This window comes from Diabrotica virgifera, chromosome 6 (assembly GCF_917563875.1).
Source record: "Diabrotica virgifera virgifera chromosome 6, PGI_DIABVI_V3a".
NCBI classification, from domain to species: domain Eukaryota; kingdom Metazoa; phylum Arthropoda; class Insecta; order Coleoptera; family Chrysomelidae; genus Diabrotica; species Diabrotica virgifera.
Window position 1 is genome coordinate 95,882,028 of NC_065448.1, and position 21,457 is coordinate 95,903,484.

The window sequence follows — 21,457 nt, forward strand, 5'->3', positions numbered from 1 at the left end:
GCGACAATTTACGGCGCCATAAGAGCAGTAAAATGAAGCGCGGAAATGGGTCCTGGTAAGAAGGATCTGGGTCCAAATTTGTAGCTCATCTAACCACAACAACGACCGAAACACTGTATTTACATCTCGCGACACGCCGTAATTTACATCCTTATCTGGTCATGCTTTATACGGCCGCTTCATTTTACTGCTCTTACGGCGCTGTAACAGCAGTAAAATGAAGCGGCAGTAACTGCAGTAAAAAGCATGGCCAGACGGGGATGTAAATTACGGCGTGTCGCGAGATGTAAATACAGTGTTTCGGTCGTGGTTGTGCCTAGATGAGCTACAAATTTGGACCTAGGTCCATTTGTTTGCGACACGACGCCGAAGATGGACCCGTTCGATATTACTTCGCGATATTTTACAGCTCAGTCTGGTCATCCACTACACTCACTGCGGGACCAATTTTTGCGCTTCATTTTACTGCTCTTATGGCTCCGTAAATTGTCGCTTGTCTGGCCGTAGCCTTAGCTTAAAAGAAGACAGGTAGTTGAGTTGCTATGATTTATGTGTGTCAAACTTTTATATTGGTCGACTATTTCAAACGTAGTTCCGATACACTGTATTAACTGCATATGTTCCGTTTTTATTTGGGTTATTCTGTATAAAAGGACTATCCGAGAAACTTAAAACGATAGGAAATAAATTCAACATTTCAACAACATTCAAAACAACAAACACATTGAGATCTATTCTATCTAAAACTAAACCTAACAATGAACAAGAAAGAACAAAGAATTGCTTTTATAGAATACCTTGTGAATGCGAACAATTTTATTTAGGTGAAACATCAAGACCATTAAACGTTAGAATAAGTGAACATCAGTCTTATATTAAAAATAGAGAATTTGATAGATCTCAAATATGTCAACACGCATGGGATAATGAACATAGAGTTCAGTGGAGAGATTCAAGTATAGTCCTGAAAGAATCAGATAGTAAAAAGAGAAAAATCAAAGAAGCGGCTCTAATTATGCTAAATGAAACCAATTGTGTCGCAAATTCCTCGGTAGAATGCAGTAGGATGTGGTTACCCATACTGAAAGAGGAAGTCAATAGAAAGAAAATACCACGATTAGTAAGTCAATAACATATTGAGTTAGTACAAATTTTATATTTTAGTATTACTTATTGTATGTATATCTATGTAATATTAATATTATTTATAATTTAAACATATTAAAGTCAGAAATTGGTATTAGTTTTTTGAAGGTAGATTAAATGTAAGACCAAATACTTACGATGTCCGGATAGTATCACGAGGTTTTTTCCTGTTTTTCCCTCGTGATTTACTATGGAATCTCTAACGCGAGAATTTTACTGTCATCGTTACATTTGGTTGTCTTTTTAAAGACAGATCACATGCTATGATTTTTTTGCGACGGATATTCTTGAGTTGGGATTGATTTCATGTAATCGAATGAACTATCTTTTAGTAAAGTCGTCCCAGGAATGCAACTCATAAATAGCGATGCCATTTTAAAGTCTTCTACTTTAAAATGTATAATATACGTCTGAATTGCCAATATAAATGAGTCAGATTAAATAAATTATTAGAAAAAATTTTTACTTAGTAACAACATGTTTGTTTATTTTAATAGTATTTTGTATTTTGACAACGAAACCCGATTTGGGCTTCGAAACGTTAATAAATTCATTTTTTAGTAAAATTGTGGCTTATTTCCCATAAAAAATACGTAATTATAAAAATGATATTCTATGTCTGATCATTGTAATTAGTAAGCCAAGCCAAGCCGCACACCAAAGAAGCATGAAACGAAAAACATGAAACATGAAACGAAAAACATGTTTTATGAAAAGGAAACACTGCTAAACAAATCTCAAAGTCAGCCTACCAATGAAACGAGTGTGATTCATGCTCATCACACATTTTTATTTTCGGAGTTTCATAAATGGCCGGACATATATTTGTTTAGCAGTGGTTTATTTCCATGAAACGTAATTTACGTTTCATGTTTCTTTGATGTGTCTTACACTGTAAAATTATTTACATTATATATTCCTTTTTACAACTTTTTGTAATAACTCAAGCTTCAATAAAATGTTCTTTTTTATATTCGTTTGGGTCAAAACATCAATAATCTATATCTGAGAATATTACTTAGAGGTCTTTTTAATAAATAAAACCCAACACACTACATTAATGATGAAAGTTTAATTAAATATCAATCCCACAATACATAAATTATCAATCCAAAGAAAGAAGGGACAAGACAAGATAAATTCAAAATACAAGTGAAATTATAATCCGGTCAACTTAGACATCAAAATGCTTGGCAAATAACAAAAATTGCCGGAGAGCCAAATTTTGGTGGAAAGCTAGCGTATACCATAACAAATAAAGTATAAAAAGTCCCCATCGATCCCATGTGTGCGTCAAAAGTTATTCGGGGTCAAAGGTCAAAATTTGAGATTTTTTGGATTTTTTTCGAAAACGGTAAGTTTTATCAAAAAAAACCTCAAACCAAAGTTGTAGATCTTAAAATTCTCTACAAAATTTGTCCTTACAATTTTTTTCCTAAGAGTTACCATTCCTGAGATATCGCGATTTTAAAAGTTACTTTATACATTATGCACATATAAGCCACGTATATACATATGTGGCCCTTAAGACAAGTATAAATGCCTATTTGTGTCTCTTTTATATAGTATATTATACTATTCTGAAAATATTTCTTCAAAAGGTAATCAGCCTAAACTGAATTTCCTCTATCCACGTGCAGGGCCGCCCAGAGCCAGGCCGGGTCCCGGGGATGAGACCCGCCCCCCCCCCCCAAACCCAGTTGAACGAAAATTCCCAAAAATCTGATAACTCATAAACTGGGATATGTAATAGTGAACACTCATGCTATTGACACAGGAAGGAAGAAAATTAAAACAGTTTTAACAATTAAACTTTGTTTTTAATTATTTACAATAGAACTGTTAGTTACAACATAACTTTTCTTGTGACGAAGGGGGTATATGGGAATGGTAGTGAGTCAGGACGTAAACTCGTAAACAAACAGACGTCGCGCCAAGGTCAGCGCTTCTGCGAATCGTGTGGCAGTGGCCGATAGAGCGAGCTTCCGATCAGGGGCTCCCACGCCCAATGTATTCCCGATATATTTTTATTAATTGTAACTTATGCAAAGAAATAATTTCTTGCATATTGCCTTTTCCAAATGCATAATATTCCTTATAATAATTTCATAATTAAAACCGCAAGCAAATTCAATCTGTTGTAAAATATTTTAATAAAAGGAATTTTTTTAAATTTGCTAACGGCCGGGCCCGGGCCCCCTTGGGCCCCGGGACCCGGGGATTTTGCCCCCCCTGCCCCCCCTCTGGTCGGGCCTGTCCACGTGGCCTTGAAAAACATTTGGCTATACCATTGTTGAAAAAAGAACAGATTGTCTATTATAGGCAATGGCTACAGTATTGTCCGTAGGTCTGGTTCATAATATTATCTGTTTCTTTTAGTGCTAAAGGTTCAGTTCAAGTGAATATAAGTACTTATTACAAGCGTCTACCATTTAGTACCGTTACCGTTATTTGTACAATTTTATAGTTTTAAAAATGTCTCAGTTTTGCTTTATTTGCAATAAACTTTTAAGTGAAACTAAAACAGTTGTGGTTGATCGTGGAATGCCAAATTTAATCGAGGCTAGTGTCGAGAGAGGTGATAAGTTTATTGAGTATTTAAGAACTCAAAAATCCGTTACAATACACGTGAATTGCAGAAAATCATACATTCGGAAAACTTCAATCGCTGCAGTGAAAAGACAACGTGAGGAGGAACAGGCTAGTACTTCAAAAGTAAGTCCACCTCATACTAGAACGCGAGTAAGTAAATCACATTTTTGTTTTAAAAAATACTGTTTATTTTGTGGCAGTGAAGCCAATAAAGAATCTGAGATAAAAAAAGCACAGCATCTTCGAAAAATAATTCGTAACTTGACTACACTAAAATTCAAAGAATCCCTTTTGAAATTAGCTAAAGATCGTTCTGATGATGTCTCGAAGGCTGTTCTTGAACGTATTAATTTTGAGTATGATTTAGTCGCTGCTGATGCAAAATACCATGACAGTTGTTACAAATCTTTCTTAAAACCTAATACTGGTCGTAAAATTGGCCGTCCACAAGATGAAACTGTAAACTCTGCGATGGAGAAAATGTTTCAACATAGAAACGAGTGATGATTGCCAGTTTTCGTTGGATGAATTAAGGAATGTTTGTCAAGATGTAGTTTTAGATGGCAGAACTATAAAAATACTATTGAAATTGAAGTATGGTAGTAGAATTATTATTACAGAAAAGCCTGGAAAATTAACTCAGTCACATTTGAACAATTTTTGAACATCCAGCAAGAGGAAGAGGAAGAAGATGAAATCGAAGAAGACTTGACTGTTGAAGTGGACTTTCAAGAATATGAATCTGATTAAAATATCTAAAGAAATCAAAACAATAGTTAACCTAATAATCAATAGCAATATCAATAATCAATATCAGTAATAAGGTAATATCTAGAACTTGACCGGTATTGTTTCCTTAAATTATCCTAAAATTGTCAAAACAGTTAGTGGAGTAGGCATACAGGGGAAACCACGGTAAAAAAACGCGCCGAGTACACTACAGGTGGTGTGGAAACGTGTGCTAATATCATGTATAATGTGACTCTTTGAATCGCGATATCTCAGGAATGCAACTCTTAGGAAAAAAATAGTACGGACTATTTTTGTAGAGAATTTTAAGATCTACAACTTTGGTTTAAGGTTTTTTTTGATAAAACTTACCGTTTTCGAAAAAAATCCAAAAAATCTTAAATTTTGACCTTTGACCCCGAATAACTTTTGACGCACACATGGGATCGATGGGGACTTTTTAAACTTTATTTGTTATGGTATACCCTAGCTCTCCACCAAAATTTGGCTCTCCGGCAATTTTTGTTATTTGAAATGTCTATATAGACCGGGTTATTAGACCTTTCTTCACATTTTTGACACGTTATGTCAAAATAAAGGAACTTTTATTACCAGAAGGGTGTCTTCTAATTTTCCTTAAATACAGGCGGCCTGTATTTTATTAAAGGACAAAAATAAAAGACCCAATACTGCGCATGCTTATATGTCAAAATAAAGGATCTTTTATTACAGGCCGACTTAAAAGACGTTGGCAATAACTCTCTGTTATCGAACACCCTGTAACATCCTAATTAATTTTAAAATGTGAAGCTCAAAGTTGGCTACAATTTTTGTTATTAACTTTTATTGATATCTATTACTATAGCGGATCTATTGAGCTTTACCATACTAATCAATCACCCTGTATTGTCCGTCGCAATAGAGTGGATATAAGAGAATCTCTGAATAAATTTGAGTCACAGCTAGCTGTAACACTTATTGTACAGATACTGAGGATGCAAGTTTAGATCAAGGACCTTCAACCTCAACACAGCTGACAAGGGCTGAATCAAATACCTCTCTTGACATACAAAATAATGTAACTGAGCAATCTGATATTTGCAGAATTAAGTATTGTACAGATACCGAGGATGCAAGTTTAGATCAAGGACCTTCAACCTCAACACAGCTGACAAGGGCTGAAGCACCTACCTCTCTTGACATACAAAATAATGTAACTGAGCAATCTGATATTTGCAGAACTAAGTCAGGTAGAGTTGTTAAACCTCCTTTAAAACTAAATTTGTAAAACGGGGGAGATGTAATAGGTATGTTATGCATAACTGCATACTGTTAAGGTGGCTGAAGTGCTGAATAGTAATAGCCATGACAGAAAAAGTCAGCATGGCTGTCACCAGGATGCTGTTAGCCACTTGACAGACACTTGATTACAGATGTAAGAATAGCTTGTTGTAACTTTATAATGCTAGATTTAATAAAGTACTATTAGTCTTGATTACTATTCTTATTTGATTTATGACATATATCTTACACACCTTTTCTTTGATCATAAGCATATAGGCCTGGATCCCGCATATGAAAAAAAATTTGATTAATAGCAAGCTAAAAATTTGTTAATAGCTTAAGGGTGTCTAGTCGGATAAACTTTGATATATGGGAACACTGGAACAGGGGCAGTTTTAAGTGTGGAAGAGGTTAAAAATTTGGAACGGTCAGACCACGAAAACGGCACATTTATTTTGTCTGACAGAATACACTTAAACTCTCCGAAGAGAGATTAAACTCTCATGCAAAAATCAGACTGCTATTTATCACCTGTCATAATTCCTGTCATTTGACATATTCTACATGTTCCACCAATTAAAACGCCCATTTGGTGGTAAATAGCAGTCTGATTTTTGCATGAGAGTTTAATCTCTGTTCGGAGAGTTTAAGTCTGTTCTGTCGGACAAAATACATGTGCCGTTTTCGTGGTCTGACCGTTCCAAATTTTTAATCTGTTCCACAATTAAAACTTCCCCCGTTCCAGTGTTCTCATTTATCAAAGTTTGTCCGACTAGACACCCTTAAGCTATTAACAAATTTTCAGCTTGCTATTAATCAACTTTTTTTTCATGTGCGGGATCCAGACCTAATATAAGTTAGACAAACATTATCATGTCTAACCCTTATACATAAGTCAGGTAAAACCAAAAGTACTCTAATAATGCGATTAAAACTATTTAGACAATGGCCGGGTTCACCAGAAATAAACGGTTTATGTTTCAACTAAACAGCTGTGTTTCAGCTCTTCAAAACTACGTTTCAGTCTGGTGAATGGCATTTTTCCGTTTGACACTTTGATAGTTGGTTTTGTGTTGTGTTCTCACCTGTTCTATGGACTTAACCTAAAACGTGATTCGTTGTTTTTGTTTTATAACTATCTTGTTATCATTCAACGATAACTTGGATGTGTCTTAAACAAATTTAATTCAAAAATATATAATATTCTACCTTTATTGTTGTTTGATAATGAACAAGAAATAATTTCTGGTGTTGTTAATGCTGTGCTGGACTTGGCAAAACCATTAGATGATGTATTCCATATTCCCACCAGAAAGAAATAAATAATGTCACGAGAAATATGAATTATGTTGAAAATTCCACACCTGTAATTTTGAACCAATCAAAATACGTTATTTTGACAGATCACCATGGCAACGGAGGTATTTTATCGGAAATTTTTTGCTCGTGGGGTACCCAACAGCGAATTATAGTGGAAATTTTTTGACGTTTACAATAACAGAACATTTTTGACAGACTGGTTTTTATTTGTTTACATAATTTAGTTTTGATTCATTTTCTATCACTTGTAGTTACTCAAAACTTATGTAAAATTGAAGAATATACTATTTTCTATCTTGAAATGGTATTCCCATGCAACTACAATGAGTAGAAATTACGAATTTGAAAGCCTAAATAATTGCTGACAAAGCTATGGCGCGCTATTAATCTGTTCATGCAGCTTTGGATTTTCAAATGCAAATTTGGTGTGGAATTTTCTTACCGAATACCACGCGAAGTCAAATTAATATCCGGAAATTTTTTTTTGATCATGAATATTATTAGAAAATTTCCCTCGTAATATTCATGATCTCAAAAAAATTTCCGGAAATAATTTGACCTCTAGTGGTATTACTAGTGAAAATATTGTTCCTTAATACACAGATTCACAATTTCGTGAGCATATACAAGTATTATGTATTTTCTCAGCTTCAATTACTTTATAATTAAAATCATTGTAAAAGTAAATATTTTCAAATAAGTGCGCCATTACAATATATTTCCTAAACATGTTCACTATTAGCCGGGACTGTATCGTCGCCCCCGCTAGCGAAATTATTCCGATTCGATGTTTTTGCACAAACTTACTCAAAAAGAGGTCCTTATAACATACCCACAGGGTGCCGGGAGGTGCCGAGGTCAAAAAATTGTTTAAACAATTTTGTTTAAACAAATTCACAAAAATAATTATTTTCACTTAGAACAAATTTTTTTAAGATAATCTGGGACATTCTGAGCAAAAAAGATCTCTTGCGATTTTTCTCTAAAATAGGGAACTTGCATAAATTTTTAAATTCGAAAAAAATGTTATAAATCACAACAGAATATAATTTAAAACATGTATCAAAGATAAAAAAGTTTTGTTTGTCTTTCGTTTGGCCCCTAAAGACGATTAAAAATTCAAATTAAAACAGGTGGTCCAAAACGCATCGTGACGTCACTTGGTTTTACATTTACATTTTTCTAATAAAGTAAACAGAATTTTAAATTAGATGTTATAAACGTCAGTAGAAAATACATTTATGTGACGTTACAAGTGTTTTTGATCGTTAGACCTATACATAGAAAATTTGTACTTTTACAAAATGGTTTTATTTTCAATAGTAAACCTTCGTTCCTTTCCTTCAAAAACAGTATAAAACTACAATTTTAACAAACTGGTATATATTATTACAATGATATACGATAAATGTCATTAGAATATAAATATTTTTGACTTATTCCACGACGATGAGCTTGCCAAATACCCAAGTAGGTGGAGGCCATTAAACTAAAGAAGGAGAAGAAGAATATACCTAAATATAAGGTTGTGTCTAGGTATACGCTAACGTGTACGCAAATAAAAAAGTTAGAGTGTCAGTGATTTCTTATTTTTTATTTGTTAAGTGTTTGTTTTTAAATTAACTACGGAGTGTGGACAATTATTTAGTTCTTTTAATGAGTTTAAGAACATTTTAAAACAGTACGAAAAAGATAAGAGACTATAAATTAATATATATTTTTTTTAGTTATAAATGAAATAGTATTACCATAAAAGATTAAAATAAAAGGAAGACCTAAAGCTTTCACAATAATAATTAACTTGTTCTGAAGCTATTATCCTTGTGGCATTTTTGTAATCAACTATTCTAAATGAGAACTAAGCCACAATTTAACTAAAAAATTGATTTTATTAACTCTTCGACTTCTAAACCGGATGTCGTTGTCAAAATACAAAATATTATTAAATTAAACAAAAATGTTGTTGCTTAGTAAAAAATTTTTTCTAATAATTTATTTAATCTGAGTAAAAAACGTTATACCAGTATAGATACGCAGTAAATGTGCTCTTAGAATTGATCAATTTTTAAGTGGTTTTAAATTAGAAAAAATACCGAAGTTTTGCATCAAAATAATCCTTAAGGATTTATCTAATTGAAAATTATAAAGTTACAATAATAAATTTAATGGTTTAGTTGTAAAATTGCATTTAACACCAAAATGTAATTAGTTGTTGATAAAAAGAGACTTTTTTCCACTTAAAAAGTTAATGTGTTTTGGTGACCAGTGGTGGAGTGTTCTTTGAATTCAACAAAGGATCTAATTGTTAAAACTTAAAAATGGCTGGAATATGTTATAAGTGTCAGACTTCATGTAATTATAAAGAAGTCAAAAATGAGATGTTTGGATGCCCATGTGATTTATGCAAAAGAGTAATTTGTAAATCTTGCTCTGGCTTATCAGCTTCTGAAGTAAGAGTTGTAGTTATGTCTAATAGAATAATGCCTTTCTTTTGCCCTTCATGTAGGGATGCTTTAAACATACCTGCCCTTATAAAAAAAGTTAATGATCTGGAATTAGAACTCCAAAATTTCTCATCAAGCCTTAATTGCAAAATCACAACTTTAGAGCAAAGGATACTACGAATGGAGATTTACGAAGCTGATAAAGTAACTCAAAGTTCCAAATTAACTGTTTCAAATTCTGATCATGTGAAATCAACTGACACTGGTAATCATTATGAATCGTTTATAAGTGAATATAGTGAACGTCGTAAACGTGAAAATAACCTTATGTTGTTCAATGTTCACGAATCTGCCGAAGATTTAAAAACAGTTGAAGAATTACTTTCAGGTTTTACTGAAGTATCCATAAAAAAGTTGTTTCGTGTTGGAAAGCAAGGAAATAGGCCTCGACCAATTAAAGCAATTCTGGACAGTTCTGCTAGTGTTATTCGTGTACTAAAAAACCGAAGTCAATTACCTTCAAATATTAGAGTTAGCTCCGATCTTACTATCAGTCAGCGAAATTATTTAAATGAACTTAGGAAGGAACTGGAAATAAAAAAAAGTGCTGGTGAAACAAATCTGACTATCAAGTATGTACATGGAATTCCTAAAATTTTACCTATTAAAGAAAAAAACTAATCTGTAGGGATAAATCTAATTTAAATCATTCAAAGCTATCTGTTTATTTTCATAATGTGGGAGGCATGCGTACGAAGTTGATAGATTTTAGTCTAAGTGTATTATGTTCGAGTTATGATGTTATTATACTTGTTGAAACATGGTTGACAAATAGCTATTCTGATTCAGAATTGGGCTTGGATTCTGATTATAATATCTTTCGAGCAGATCGTGATAATTTTGATCATTTTAAAGATAAGGGAAGGGGTGGCGGTGTCCTTATAGCCGTTAAGAAAAAGTTTAACAGTTTTGCTCTATCTATACCTCATACTAAAGTTGAACAAATTTTTGTACTAGTTAATATTGGAACAGAGAAAGTTATTTTTGGCTCTGTGTACATACCGCCACGGTCTGATCATGAAATATACGAAGATCATTGTAATGTCCTTGATTTTATATTAATGAACAATAACTACTCTAAGGTTTTTATTTCTGGTGACTTTAATCTTCCGAATGTTACGTGGACAAACGATAATTTAGGAGTTAGTTTATTGAACTATCCACCAAATTCACCAGCTTTACATATGGTCAATTGCTATAGTTTTTACAACCTTTTTCAAAATAATTTTGTGTCCAATAGTAGAAATGTAATTTTAGACTTAATCTTTTCTAATTGTAACGAGTTGAGTGTTGTAAATGCTGCTGATTTAATTTTTCCTAACTCCCTTAACCACAATGGTGTAACATTTGATGTTAATATAATAAATAACAGTGATCCTTTAAAGTACGCAGAGTCATATTATGATTTTAAAAACGGTGATTATATTGGTATGAACTTTTTCTTGTCGGAAATAAATTGGGATTCACTAAAGGCTTTGAATATTGAAGACGCTGTGTCTAAATTTTACGATATTGTCAATCATGCAATAAATTCTTATGTTCCTAAAAAAGTATGTAAGACAAGTACATTTCCAATTTGGTTTAGCCCGGAGTTAAAACGACTAATAATAGAAAAGAAAAAATATCATAAAAAGTATAAGATGTTCAACAATTATGATGATTTTATTATTTTTCATAACTTACGATCTGAATGTAGTACACTGAGTAAAGATTGTTATAATTTATATGTTAGAGATTCTGAATTTAGAATTAATAATGACCCAGGCACTTTTTGGAAATATATAAACAGTCGCAAAAAAAATTATGATGTACCTTGCCATTTATATTTAGGAGATGATCAAAGTAGTTCTGGGGAGGAAGCTGTGAATTTATTTGCCAAATTTTTTTCTACAGTGTTCACTGACCATAATACTACCCCCCCACAATATCAATTTGAAAATGCTGGTAACATGAGTTCATGCTCTTTTAACATAAATACTATTTTTGAGAGTATTCACAATTTGGCTCCTAAACTAAATTTTGGCCCTGATGGCATTCCTAACTATCTATTAAAACAATGTGTTTGTACTATATCTAAGCCATTGTGTATACTCTTTAATAAATCTATGCAAGAAGGGGTTTTCCCTGATTGCTGGAAACGAAGTTACGTAAAACCTATATTTAAATCTGGTTCAAAGTCAAATGTGGAAAACTACAGAGCAGTTTGTACTATATCAGCAATTCCAAAATTATTAGATTATTTAGTTACTAAGCAGCTTACTTGTGAATTCGGCAGTATTCTGGTGAATGAACAACACGGTTTTGTACAGGGTAAATCTACAGTAACTAATTTACTTCTTTATCAGAATGACATTGTTATTGCTTTGGAGAACAAATTACAAGTAGATTCCATCTATACTGATTTTTCTAAAGCATTCGATAAGGTCAATCATAATATCTTACTTGCAAAACTTACAGCATACGGTGTTTCTGGAAGTCTCTTTGATTGGATGCAAAGTTACCTGACTAATCGAAGTTTAAGTGTAAAAATAGGATGTTTTCTTTCTAATGCTTTTACAGCTACATCTGGAGTACCGCAAGGTTCCCACTGTGGCCCCCTTCTATTTAATCTGTTCTTGAATGATGTTCACTCTATTTTTAAGGAAGTTAACTTTTTAATGTTTGCTGATGATGTTAAAATATATAAGACTGTCAATAATGAGGATAACATTTTTCAGCTTCAGTCACAAGTAAATGATTTTTATGAGTGGTGTGGTAGAAATGATATGGAACTTAATATTAATAAATGCTTTTTAATAACTTTTGCTAGATCCCATTCGCCTATTCACCATCAATATTTTATTAATAATACTCCTGTCACACGTGTGAACGAAATTCGGGATTTGGGTATAATATTTGATTGCAAATTAACATTTTACTCTCACATTGACCATACTGTTTCGAAAGCATTTAAGATGTTGGGTTTTGTATTGCGTTCATCAAAAGATTTGTCAATTCACACAATAAAAATCTTATATTGCAGTATCGTGAGATCAATTATTGAATATGGTTCTATTATCTGGTCACCTAGTTATGCATATCAAATCCTAAATATTGAAAAGGTTCAAAACAAATTTTTACGTTTCGCAGCTTTTAAGATGGGTTTAACAGTTAGAAATTATACTTATGATAATATATTAAAGAGATTAAATTTACAAACTCTTGAACGCAGAAGAGTCATGTTGGATATTTGTTGTCTTCGCAAAATTATCTCTGGTGTTATTAACTACGAAGAATTGATAAGTCTTGTATACTTTAATATACCTGCTAGATTGACACGAAATCCACAAATATTCAGGGAACAACGACATGCTACAAATTATGGTCAATATGCACCAATTAGTAGATTGGCCCTGTATGGAAACAAGTTTAGTCATGTAATAGATCTGTTTGGTTCTTCAGTTTCCTCTATTAAACAAGAACTCGGGCGTCTTGAATTCTGAATTTAAAAAATTAAATAGATTTAACTGTTATAGTTAATTCAGTTGTTTTCATCATTTACAAATAATTTATATTCTTTTTTATTTTTTATGTTTGTGTTTTATAGCTGTAGTTTTACATGTATCTAAGTTTTATATTTTCATTATTATGACAAAAGCTCTGCTTTATTGTATTTTGTATGTATTGGGTTTATCCCGTTAATAAATAAATAAAAAATAATTTTTGTATTTTGACAATGACATCCGATTTGGACGTCTAAACGTTAATAAAATATTTTTTTTTAGTTAAATTGTGGCTTATTTTGCATTTAGAATAGTTGATTATAATAATTCACTTACATATAAAAATTATTTTAACAATATTTTGTACCTACATGTCATGTAAACTAAATACATATAATTATTTTGCTAACCTAAATATATACTTTTATATATACATTGATTTTTTACAATTATTTATTTATTTATTTATTTATTTATTATTCATTTACGGACCGAAGTCCATTAGTACATGATACAATTAAAATTTTTTACAATTAAAATGTCACACAAATTAGAAAAATAAGATCTAGTAGATACAAAATTGGTAAATACATAACAAACAATAATAAAGAATAAACTTACTTGCTCTCATTCAACAATTGAGAGCTAGAACATTTTGAAATTGACAAATACAACTTATCCTAGAACAAAGACAATAACAGTAGTTGACAAATCAGTCTTGAAATTAGAACATTAAGTTAAGTATAAATATAATTGTGTGGAAAACGCAGTAAAGTCGTTCACAAAGAAATCAATTTGCGGAGATAATGTGTTTGCTAATTTAAGAGTTTTAGAGAGATAGGAACTTGAACTATAATTTGTGCGGTTAATGACCTCGTGGAAGGTGGTCACAGAACGGGTGGTTCTTGAAGGTACATGTAGACCAATTTTATTTAAATTAAGTTTGAAACATCTGAATAGTTCTGCTTCCCTTCCCTTAACAAATATGTTTCTATCAAACAAACACTAAACATATCAAAATAGCATGTACCAAAATATATAGTCACTGCGCAAGCTAAATAATGACGTCACTGGCTTGATGAAGTTTAATTCGCGTCTACCTAACTTTTTTATTTGCGTACACGTTATAGTGTACCTAGACACAGCGAAATATAGCCATAATAAAAACTAATGCAAAACTATATGACGTCACGGGCCGTTTGAACTACTTTATACCGCAGAAGACTTTAAATATGTATTTCTAAGTTATTACGAGTTTTTGAAGCGTGAAATTTTGGAAATCTCATTTTTAAACAAAACTGAACATTATTATCTAATAAAAAAAAAAATGTGCAAGTTCCCTATTAATTGTTGTCGAGTTATATGCGATTTAAAATTCGAAAAATGCGAAAATGGCCATATAACTCGACAACAATCAATTTTAGAGAAAAATCACAAAGCCTTTTTTGCTCAAAATAACCCAAATTATCTAAAAAAAAATCGTTCACAATAAAAAAATTATTTTTGTGAATTTGTTTAAAAAGAATTAAAAAATTGGAAAAAAATCCTTTGTAAAACGTATAAAATTTTATTAAAATCCCTTAGAAGGGCTACATCACAATAAAAACGTTTTCGATTTTTATAAAAAATCATCATCAGTGTTCGATAAACTGGATGCTAGCTGAGCCACAAAAGAAAAATATCTGGGTAAAAACCCTTTACATATCATATAGATGCCTTAAAAGTGCATACTTCAATAAAAAGCCCTGTGATGGTGTCACATGGCAACCAGGATAATGCCCTAAGGTAATGTATACAGATTTCCCAACACGTGGGATCCAAAATTGAGTTGATTACATTTCAATGACTTAATGGCAACTCTTGTCTCTTAAGTCATTGAAATGTAATCAACTCAATTTTGGATCCCACGTGTTGGGAAATCTGTATACATTACCTTAGGGCATTATCCTGGTTGCCATGTGACCATCACAGGGCTTTTTATTGAAGTATGCACTTTTAAGGCATCTATATGATATGTAAAGGGTTTTTACCCAGATATTTTTCTTTTGTGGCTCAGCTAGCATCCAGTTTATCGAACACTGATGATGATTTTTTATAAAAATCGAAAACGTTTTGTTGTGATGTAGCCTTTCTAAGGGATTTTAATAAAATTTTATATCTTTTACAAAGGATTTTTTTCCAATTTTGTGATTGATGGTATACAGCCAACTACAGGAAAACATTTTCTTTTCCTTGTGGATTTTAAAAAGAATTGTTTAAACAATTTTTCGACCACAGCACCTCCCGGCACCCTGTGGATGTGTTATAAGGACCTCTTTTTGAGTAAGTTTGTGCAAAAAATCTATTCGAAACAGTTTAGCTAACAGGTGCGACGATACAGTTGGACTATAGCTAGCGCTAATTGTTAGTAATTAAAAATAGCAGCTTTGTAATAAAATAATGACAAAAATCTGTTCAGGACCTTGAAGAAAGGGTTTGAAACTTGATTTGGTCACTTTTTGAATTACATAATAATAATTTTAATCGCATATAACTTGACAAAAATCAATTTTAGAGAAAAATGAAAGGAGAACTTTTTTGCTCAGAATTACCTAAATTATCTAAAAAAATATTGTTCGAAATGAAAAAATTATTTTTGTGAATTTTTTAAAAAAAATTGTTTAAACAATTTTTCGACCACGGCACCGTGTGGATATGTTATAAGGACCTCTTTTGAGTAAGTTTGTGCAAAAAAATCGAATCGGAATAATTTCGCTAGCGGGGGCGATGATACAATCCGGTCTATATTAAGCGATGTAAATCTACTCTGAATAAAATGGCAATCGCTTTGTCAACACATTGAAGTTTAGCTTAAATTGACAGTGACCTTTACCAGAAAAAGCTTAAACAGTTTCAAAGCGCTGACACAGCACACTGGTCTGGGGATACTACTTTCCAAATAATTTTTTACCCCTCCTGTAAAAAGCATATTTTTGACTTATTTGCTTTTGTCCACTGACTAATATAATCAAATTTTGACAAAATGTAACCTATGTAACAGCAGTTGTGTGCTATAACCTGTTTTATTTGAATGAAGAAAGTATTGAAAATGTATTAAGACGAAGAAGACATGGAGAACTAATAGATCACAATTTGATCAGAGGCTTCATTCTTCACAATATTTTTGATCCATATTTTTAATCAACCCGCTGGTTTAGTGGAACTAGCTTATTAGTTTACCGGTTATAGAAATATACTGGTTTAATGAATAGAAATTTAAGGTCCCGAAATGTTTCTAATAGCCACCAATGATCCGTCATTAGAATATCCCGGTTAGAGGAATACTTAGCTTGGCATGAAGGCTATTCTAATAAGAAGGTTCAACTGCATAAGTACTTGTATAATCTAACGTGCTATGTACTAAGAGTATAAGTCATAAAAAGATTTTTCGGGATTCTTCTATATTTTGAATTATATAATTAATAAAGTATTACCAAAGTAGAAAGTAAAATAGTTAATTACTAATTTATTAATCACATTTCGTCACCATTTTCATATTTAGTTGTAATAGTTATTTCATCAGTGGTAAAAAAGACTTTGAAAAGTCCTAATAAAAAATTTTCATTTTTGACTTATACTCTTAATACATAGCACTCTAGATTGTATTCTCTAACCTTTGAGTTAATGATAAACTTCCTCCAACACACAATTAACCTTTTATCATGTTATTGTAAGAATCAATGTTATTTAAGTACTTACTTTCTTCATTTCTTGTTTGCTTTTCATCAAATGGTATAAATTTATCTTCACCTTGCTCTACTTCAGTTTTAACTGGGAATTCATTTAAGTCTACATACTCAAATGCCTGGTATTCAGTTTCTGTCTTCAGTTCTTCCTTAACTTCAACTTTTAAGGTATCCAAGGGACCAACACATGTGACATGATCTATTTCTATTTTACAAGTTTTTCCACTAACTTCTTGTTTTATTTCCATATTATTAAATTTGATTTTATGTAACAATTGCAATTTTATATTTACATCCAAAATGCAGTCACTGTATAACTAAATTTTAAGAGGAAATCTTAAACTGCCCTGTGCTGACACTTTACATCAAAGATATTTAACATAAACACAGAGGTGCAGAGGCGCCAGAGGCAGAGAGCTAGGTAGGTTACTATGAACCATGCCCCGGAATCTCATATGGAAAAATTGGGGAATTTCCCCCACCACTTCCACACCGCTCAGCTAAATAAAGAGAAACGACAGCCTTTCTCGCTCACGAAGACTTTAACCAATCATTTCTGTTAAAACACCATACCTGAATGTCACAAATAAAATAATCAAACGAGGCTTAACTCGACGATGTCAATTATTGTCAAAAGTAATGACGTAATGACAGTTAGAGTTAGTGCAAATACAAATAATTTTCTATTAGTTTACAGTTTTTATTGTATTATCTGTAACGATTTATTCTTAGTAATTTCAATTTCAGTTGGTTCCTTATCCTTCGTTTATAAAGTGTAGTGTGTAGTTTTGTTTTAGTTGCGAAAGAACTTTGGTGTTGTGTTAATAAAAAAAATAAATATGGTTTATTATTGTTGTGTACAAATCATAGAAAAGTTAGAAAATGCATAGGTAAATAGTAATTAGTTTATAACTGTTTTATCTGAAACAACAAATAAATACACGTACCTATATTTAGAAAAAAATTGTCTAACTTTTTTATATCCCTTTTCCTTACTAAATTTGACAGCAAAAATAACATATTTTGCAAGTTGAGAATTCCGAATAATTTATGAGTATTACTTAGATATTATTTAAATAAAATACTTTAACAAGCTTAGTAAGTTTTGGTATTTTATTTTAGGTGAGATTATTTCTTGTAAAATAACAAGATATTTCAATTAGTAACGAAATTGCCCGCAAGAGGCGCTAAACGGATAAAATTAATGCTTGTCCATTTGAATTTCCCGCCAAATGGTGATTAGTTAACACATCGCTCGCAAATGGCGTAAGGAACCAAATTTTTACAGTGAGTTGCCTATCTATCTGGTAATACTATATATTATTTATCTATGACTATGAACAAAGAATACTCCATCCAACAAGAAGCGAAAGCATCGACTATTTGACGATCCAAATTTCTTTGCGCATGTACGATCCGCCATGTTTCATGTATTATTTCTTATTTCTCAAGCTAACCCCTAGCAGCTGTTTGTTGTAAAATTATTGTGTTGTTTAATCTTTTCTAATTGTAGAAAAAAGGATAATACTATTAAACATAATCTATTGTTAAAATAAACTCTCATTGTGATGGCTCCACGCAAAGGTAGATTTTCTTGTGTGGTTCGTACTGGGACGCCCCACTAGATCGTGAACAAATAATCGTGAATTCTCTTTTTAGTACCGAGAAATCGTAGCAGGTAAACGATCGTAGGGGTAGGGCAATGAGATAAAGTTCTTTTTAAACATTTATGTGATTCCATATAGGTACCTATCTATTAAAATTATTCTTTCCCAGATTTTTAATTAAGCTTTTTAATAAAAAAACAATTTAAACATACCTATTTAGTGTTTAATTTAATTTGCAATAGTATAAATTTAGTGTACGGTTCTAGAAATAAAGGTCATTTTGAATTTATGCAAGGCAGGTCCACAACATCAATTTTTATTTTATGACAGCTGTCTGACAGCTCTCAGACAGCTGAGTGGAAGAGAAAGACTTGCACATAGTGTTTATTAATCTTGGGAAGGCATATAGCAAAGTTACCAGAAACCTAATGGTACTAAGTAGGAAAGGAGTGCCGGCTGAATATGTGAGAGTGCTATAAAAAATGTATCAGAAGGTAACAATTAGAGAGAGCGAATGCAGCTGAAACTGGAAAATTTTGTGTGAAAGCAGAGCTTCATTAGGGTTAGGTTAAGTTCCGTATTGAATCCGCAGTTATTAATAACTAGAACTAGCGAATAACTAGAAAAGATAATGCTAGGAATCAGTATATACGAAAAAATTGGGTGTGGATCCTATTGATCCTATTGGAAACAAAATAAGAAACAGGTTAAGGTGGCTAGATGCTAGATCTGATGTCTTCTTTTTTTTTATATAGGCAGTACTGCCTGTTTTTCTTCAACGGTGCATTTCATTCTGTCCCTAAATTGTCATTACAGCTTTTCCTTGGGCGTCCTATACTTCTTCTGCCTAACGGTCCCTTACTATCCTTGATTCAAACATCCTGCTTATATATTTAATCCACTCTTCTTTACCCAGGTATTTATGTTGTCCACCCCACATATGCGGCTGATTTCCTCACTTCTTACCCTGTCCTGTAGTACTTTTCCAGCAATCCTTCTTAAGATCTTCATTTGGTTGGTCTCCAGATGTTTTTGTGTTTTGCTTGTATCTGGTCTTGTTTCGGCCTTATAAGTCATAACTGGCCTAATAACTGACTTATATATTTGGGCCTTTGTTTTGCACTCTTACGTGTTTGTTTTTCCAAATTGTGCCGTTTAGGCATCGGCCGTTCTACTGGCTTTAATTATTTGTTTTTTTACCTCTTCTTCGATATTGTTTTCAGCTGATAGATTAATTCCCAAGTATTAGATGCTAGATGTGATGAGATAATTGTTATATATCCAGGCGAGTTGAATTTAATACAGTACAACCAGAGTTTCCAGAAACCTCAGATGTACAGAAATAAATCGAAGGTGAATAAAGTCATTCTAGCCTCCGCCGCAGAGTTTCCTCGTGCAGCGAGAATATGGTGGTGTTGGAGGTCAATAGACATTCAAAGAAATTGCTCAAAATGAAACAAAAAAAAATGATCAATCTAAGACAAAGTTAATAGAAAATTTGAAAGTATAATTCTGTCCTAAGTAAAAAGGTCTTGGGTCAAAAATATCTATTTTTCAAGTTTTTAGTACGAAAAAAAGTAATAGAAATCGATAGAAATTTTAATCTCTATTTTGAAATTAACTATTAAATTAAACTAAGAATCCATCACGTTTACAAAACTTAGTCAAAATCGAAATTTTTAACTTAAAACCTTTTTACTTATCAGTACAAAATTTATATATGGGTTATAGTAAATTTTACAGAAAAAAATACAATTCATATTAATAGATCAACTTAAAAACACTATAGTTTTAATTATTACTTTGTTTCTCAGTGTAACTCAAATTTCCTACAGTTTTGAACGAATTCCCCATTACTTTTCTTAGTGTAGTGTGAAGTATTACCCCTACCATTCTCCGACCGATATTTCTGTCCCCTGAATATCAAAGGAGCCGACAGATGCTTTCGCTTCTTGTTGGATGGAGTATTCTTTGCTATGAATGATAAACACGTTCTTGGTTCTTGTTCCCAATCCCAATAATCTTCCTAATAACAACAACTTAACAATTTCTTTGATTTATTTGCTTCTGCTTCACATCCAACGAACTGTCGTTCGAACTGTCAACTGTCAAAGTCAAGACCAGTCAAGAAGACAGTTTCCACCCACGGTTATTAGATTATTACGGTTGTCTTGCCGACGGTGGTGGGGAGACTTATATTTTTGACTTTACGTCACAAGAGTTTACATACCCATATTTTTAAATGATTTTCGATCATTGAATGTGTGTTATTGTGTATATATGTGTATTATTTGTGTTATTATGAAATAATTAGACAAATAGTACACATTTTATCTTATACCGGGTGGTGAATCGTAAAAAGGGCCATAGGAAACTCAATGTAAAATTCTGAATTGTTGAATTCCTGCTTCCCTAATTATTTTACATCAAAAGTCATGAGAATACTTGTAGAGAATTAATATCTGTATTAAAATAAAAAGTTAAAATTGTTCTACGATTTAAATGCATTCCAAAATTTTGAAAAATATGATACATTTGCCACAATAGGTATGCGTGTAAAAGTAAGGCCACACGTTACTATTTAACTGAGAGTGCTCACACCATTGACTGAATAAAAAAATCTTTATTATTAATCCTTTCTCCGTAACTGAGGGTATCTTATCAACTGTATTGTTTTTAAACAATAGATGATAAAATAAAAATATTGACAGTTCAAAAATGTGAACATTATTGTAGATAATAAATTTGTTTTGTGTTATGGCTGCTGAAATTTTGATGTTTGCGAGAAAACAAAAATAAAATTGGTAAATTTTGATTTGATTTTCGGACATTTATATTTATTGATTTTACGAAAAAGTGATTAAATGTTTTGTCAGAAAAATCTTAAATCATCGCGTTAAAATTGTTATAAATTAAGTAATTATACTGTAGATATAGTTAGTTAGTGTTTGAACATTAATTTAGTAGTTAATTTAAAAGTTAAAACGGGATAATACGTTAGTAGTGAATTAGAAATACTAAGGACTTTTCTGTAAGTTTTGCGTTTATATAATCATAGTAGCAGTAGT

The 21,457-nt window shown here is 31.9% G+C and overlaps 1 protein-coding gene across 1 annotated transcript in view; it reads right to left on the reverse strand.

The window, feature by feature from the left end:
• Positions 1 to 17,334, reverse strand: part of LOC126886641 (zinc finger protein 227-like) — an 82,998-nt gene extending 65,664 nt beyond the window's left edge. The window contains exon 1 of the mRNA XM_050653632.1: positions 16,796 to 17,334. Within this exon, the coding sequence (XP_050509589.1) occupies positions 16,796 to 17,030 (235 nt within the window). The 5' untranslated portion in view covers positions 17,031 to 17,334. The remainder of the gene's footprint in view (positions 1 to 16,795) is intronic.
• Between the last annotated feature and the right edge of the window lie 4,123 nt (positions 17,335 to 21,457).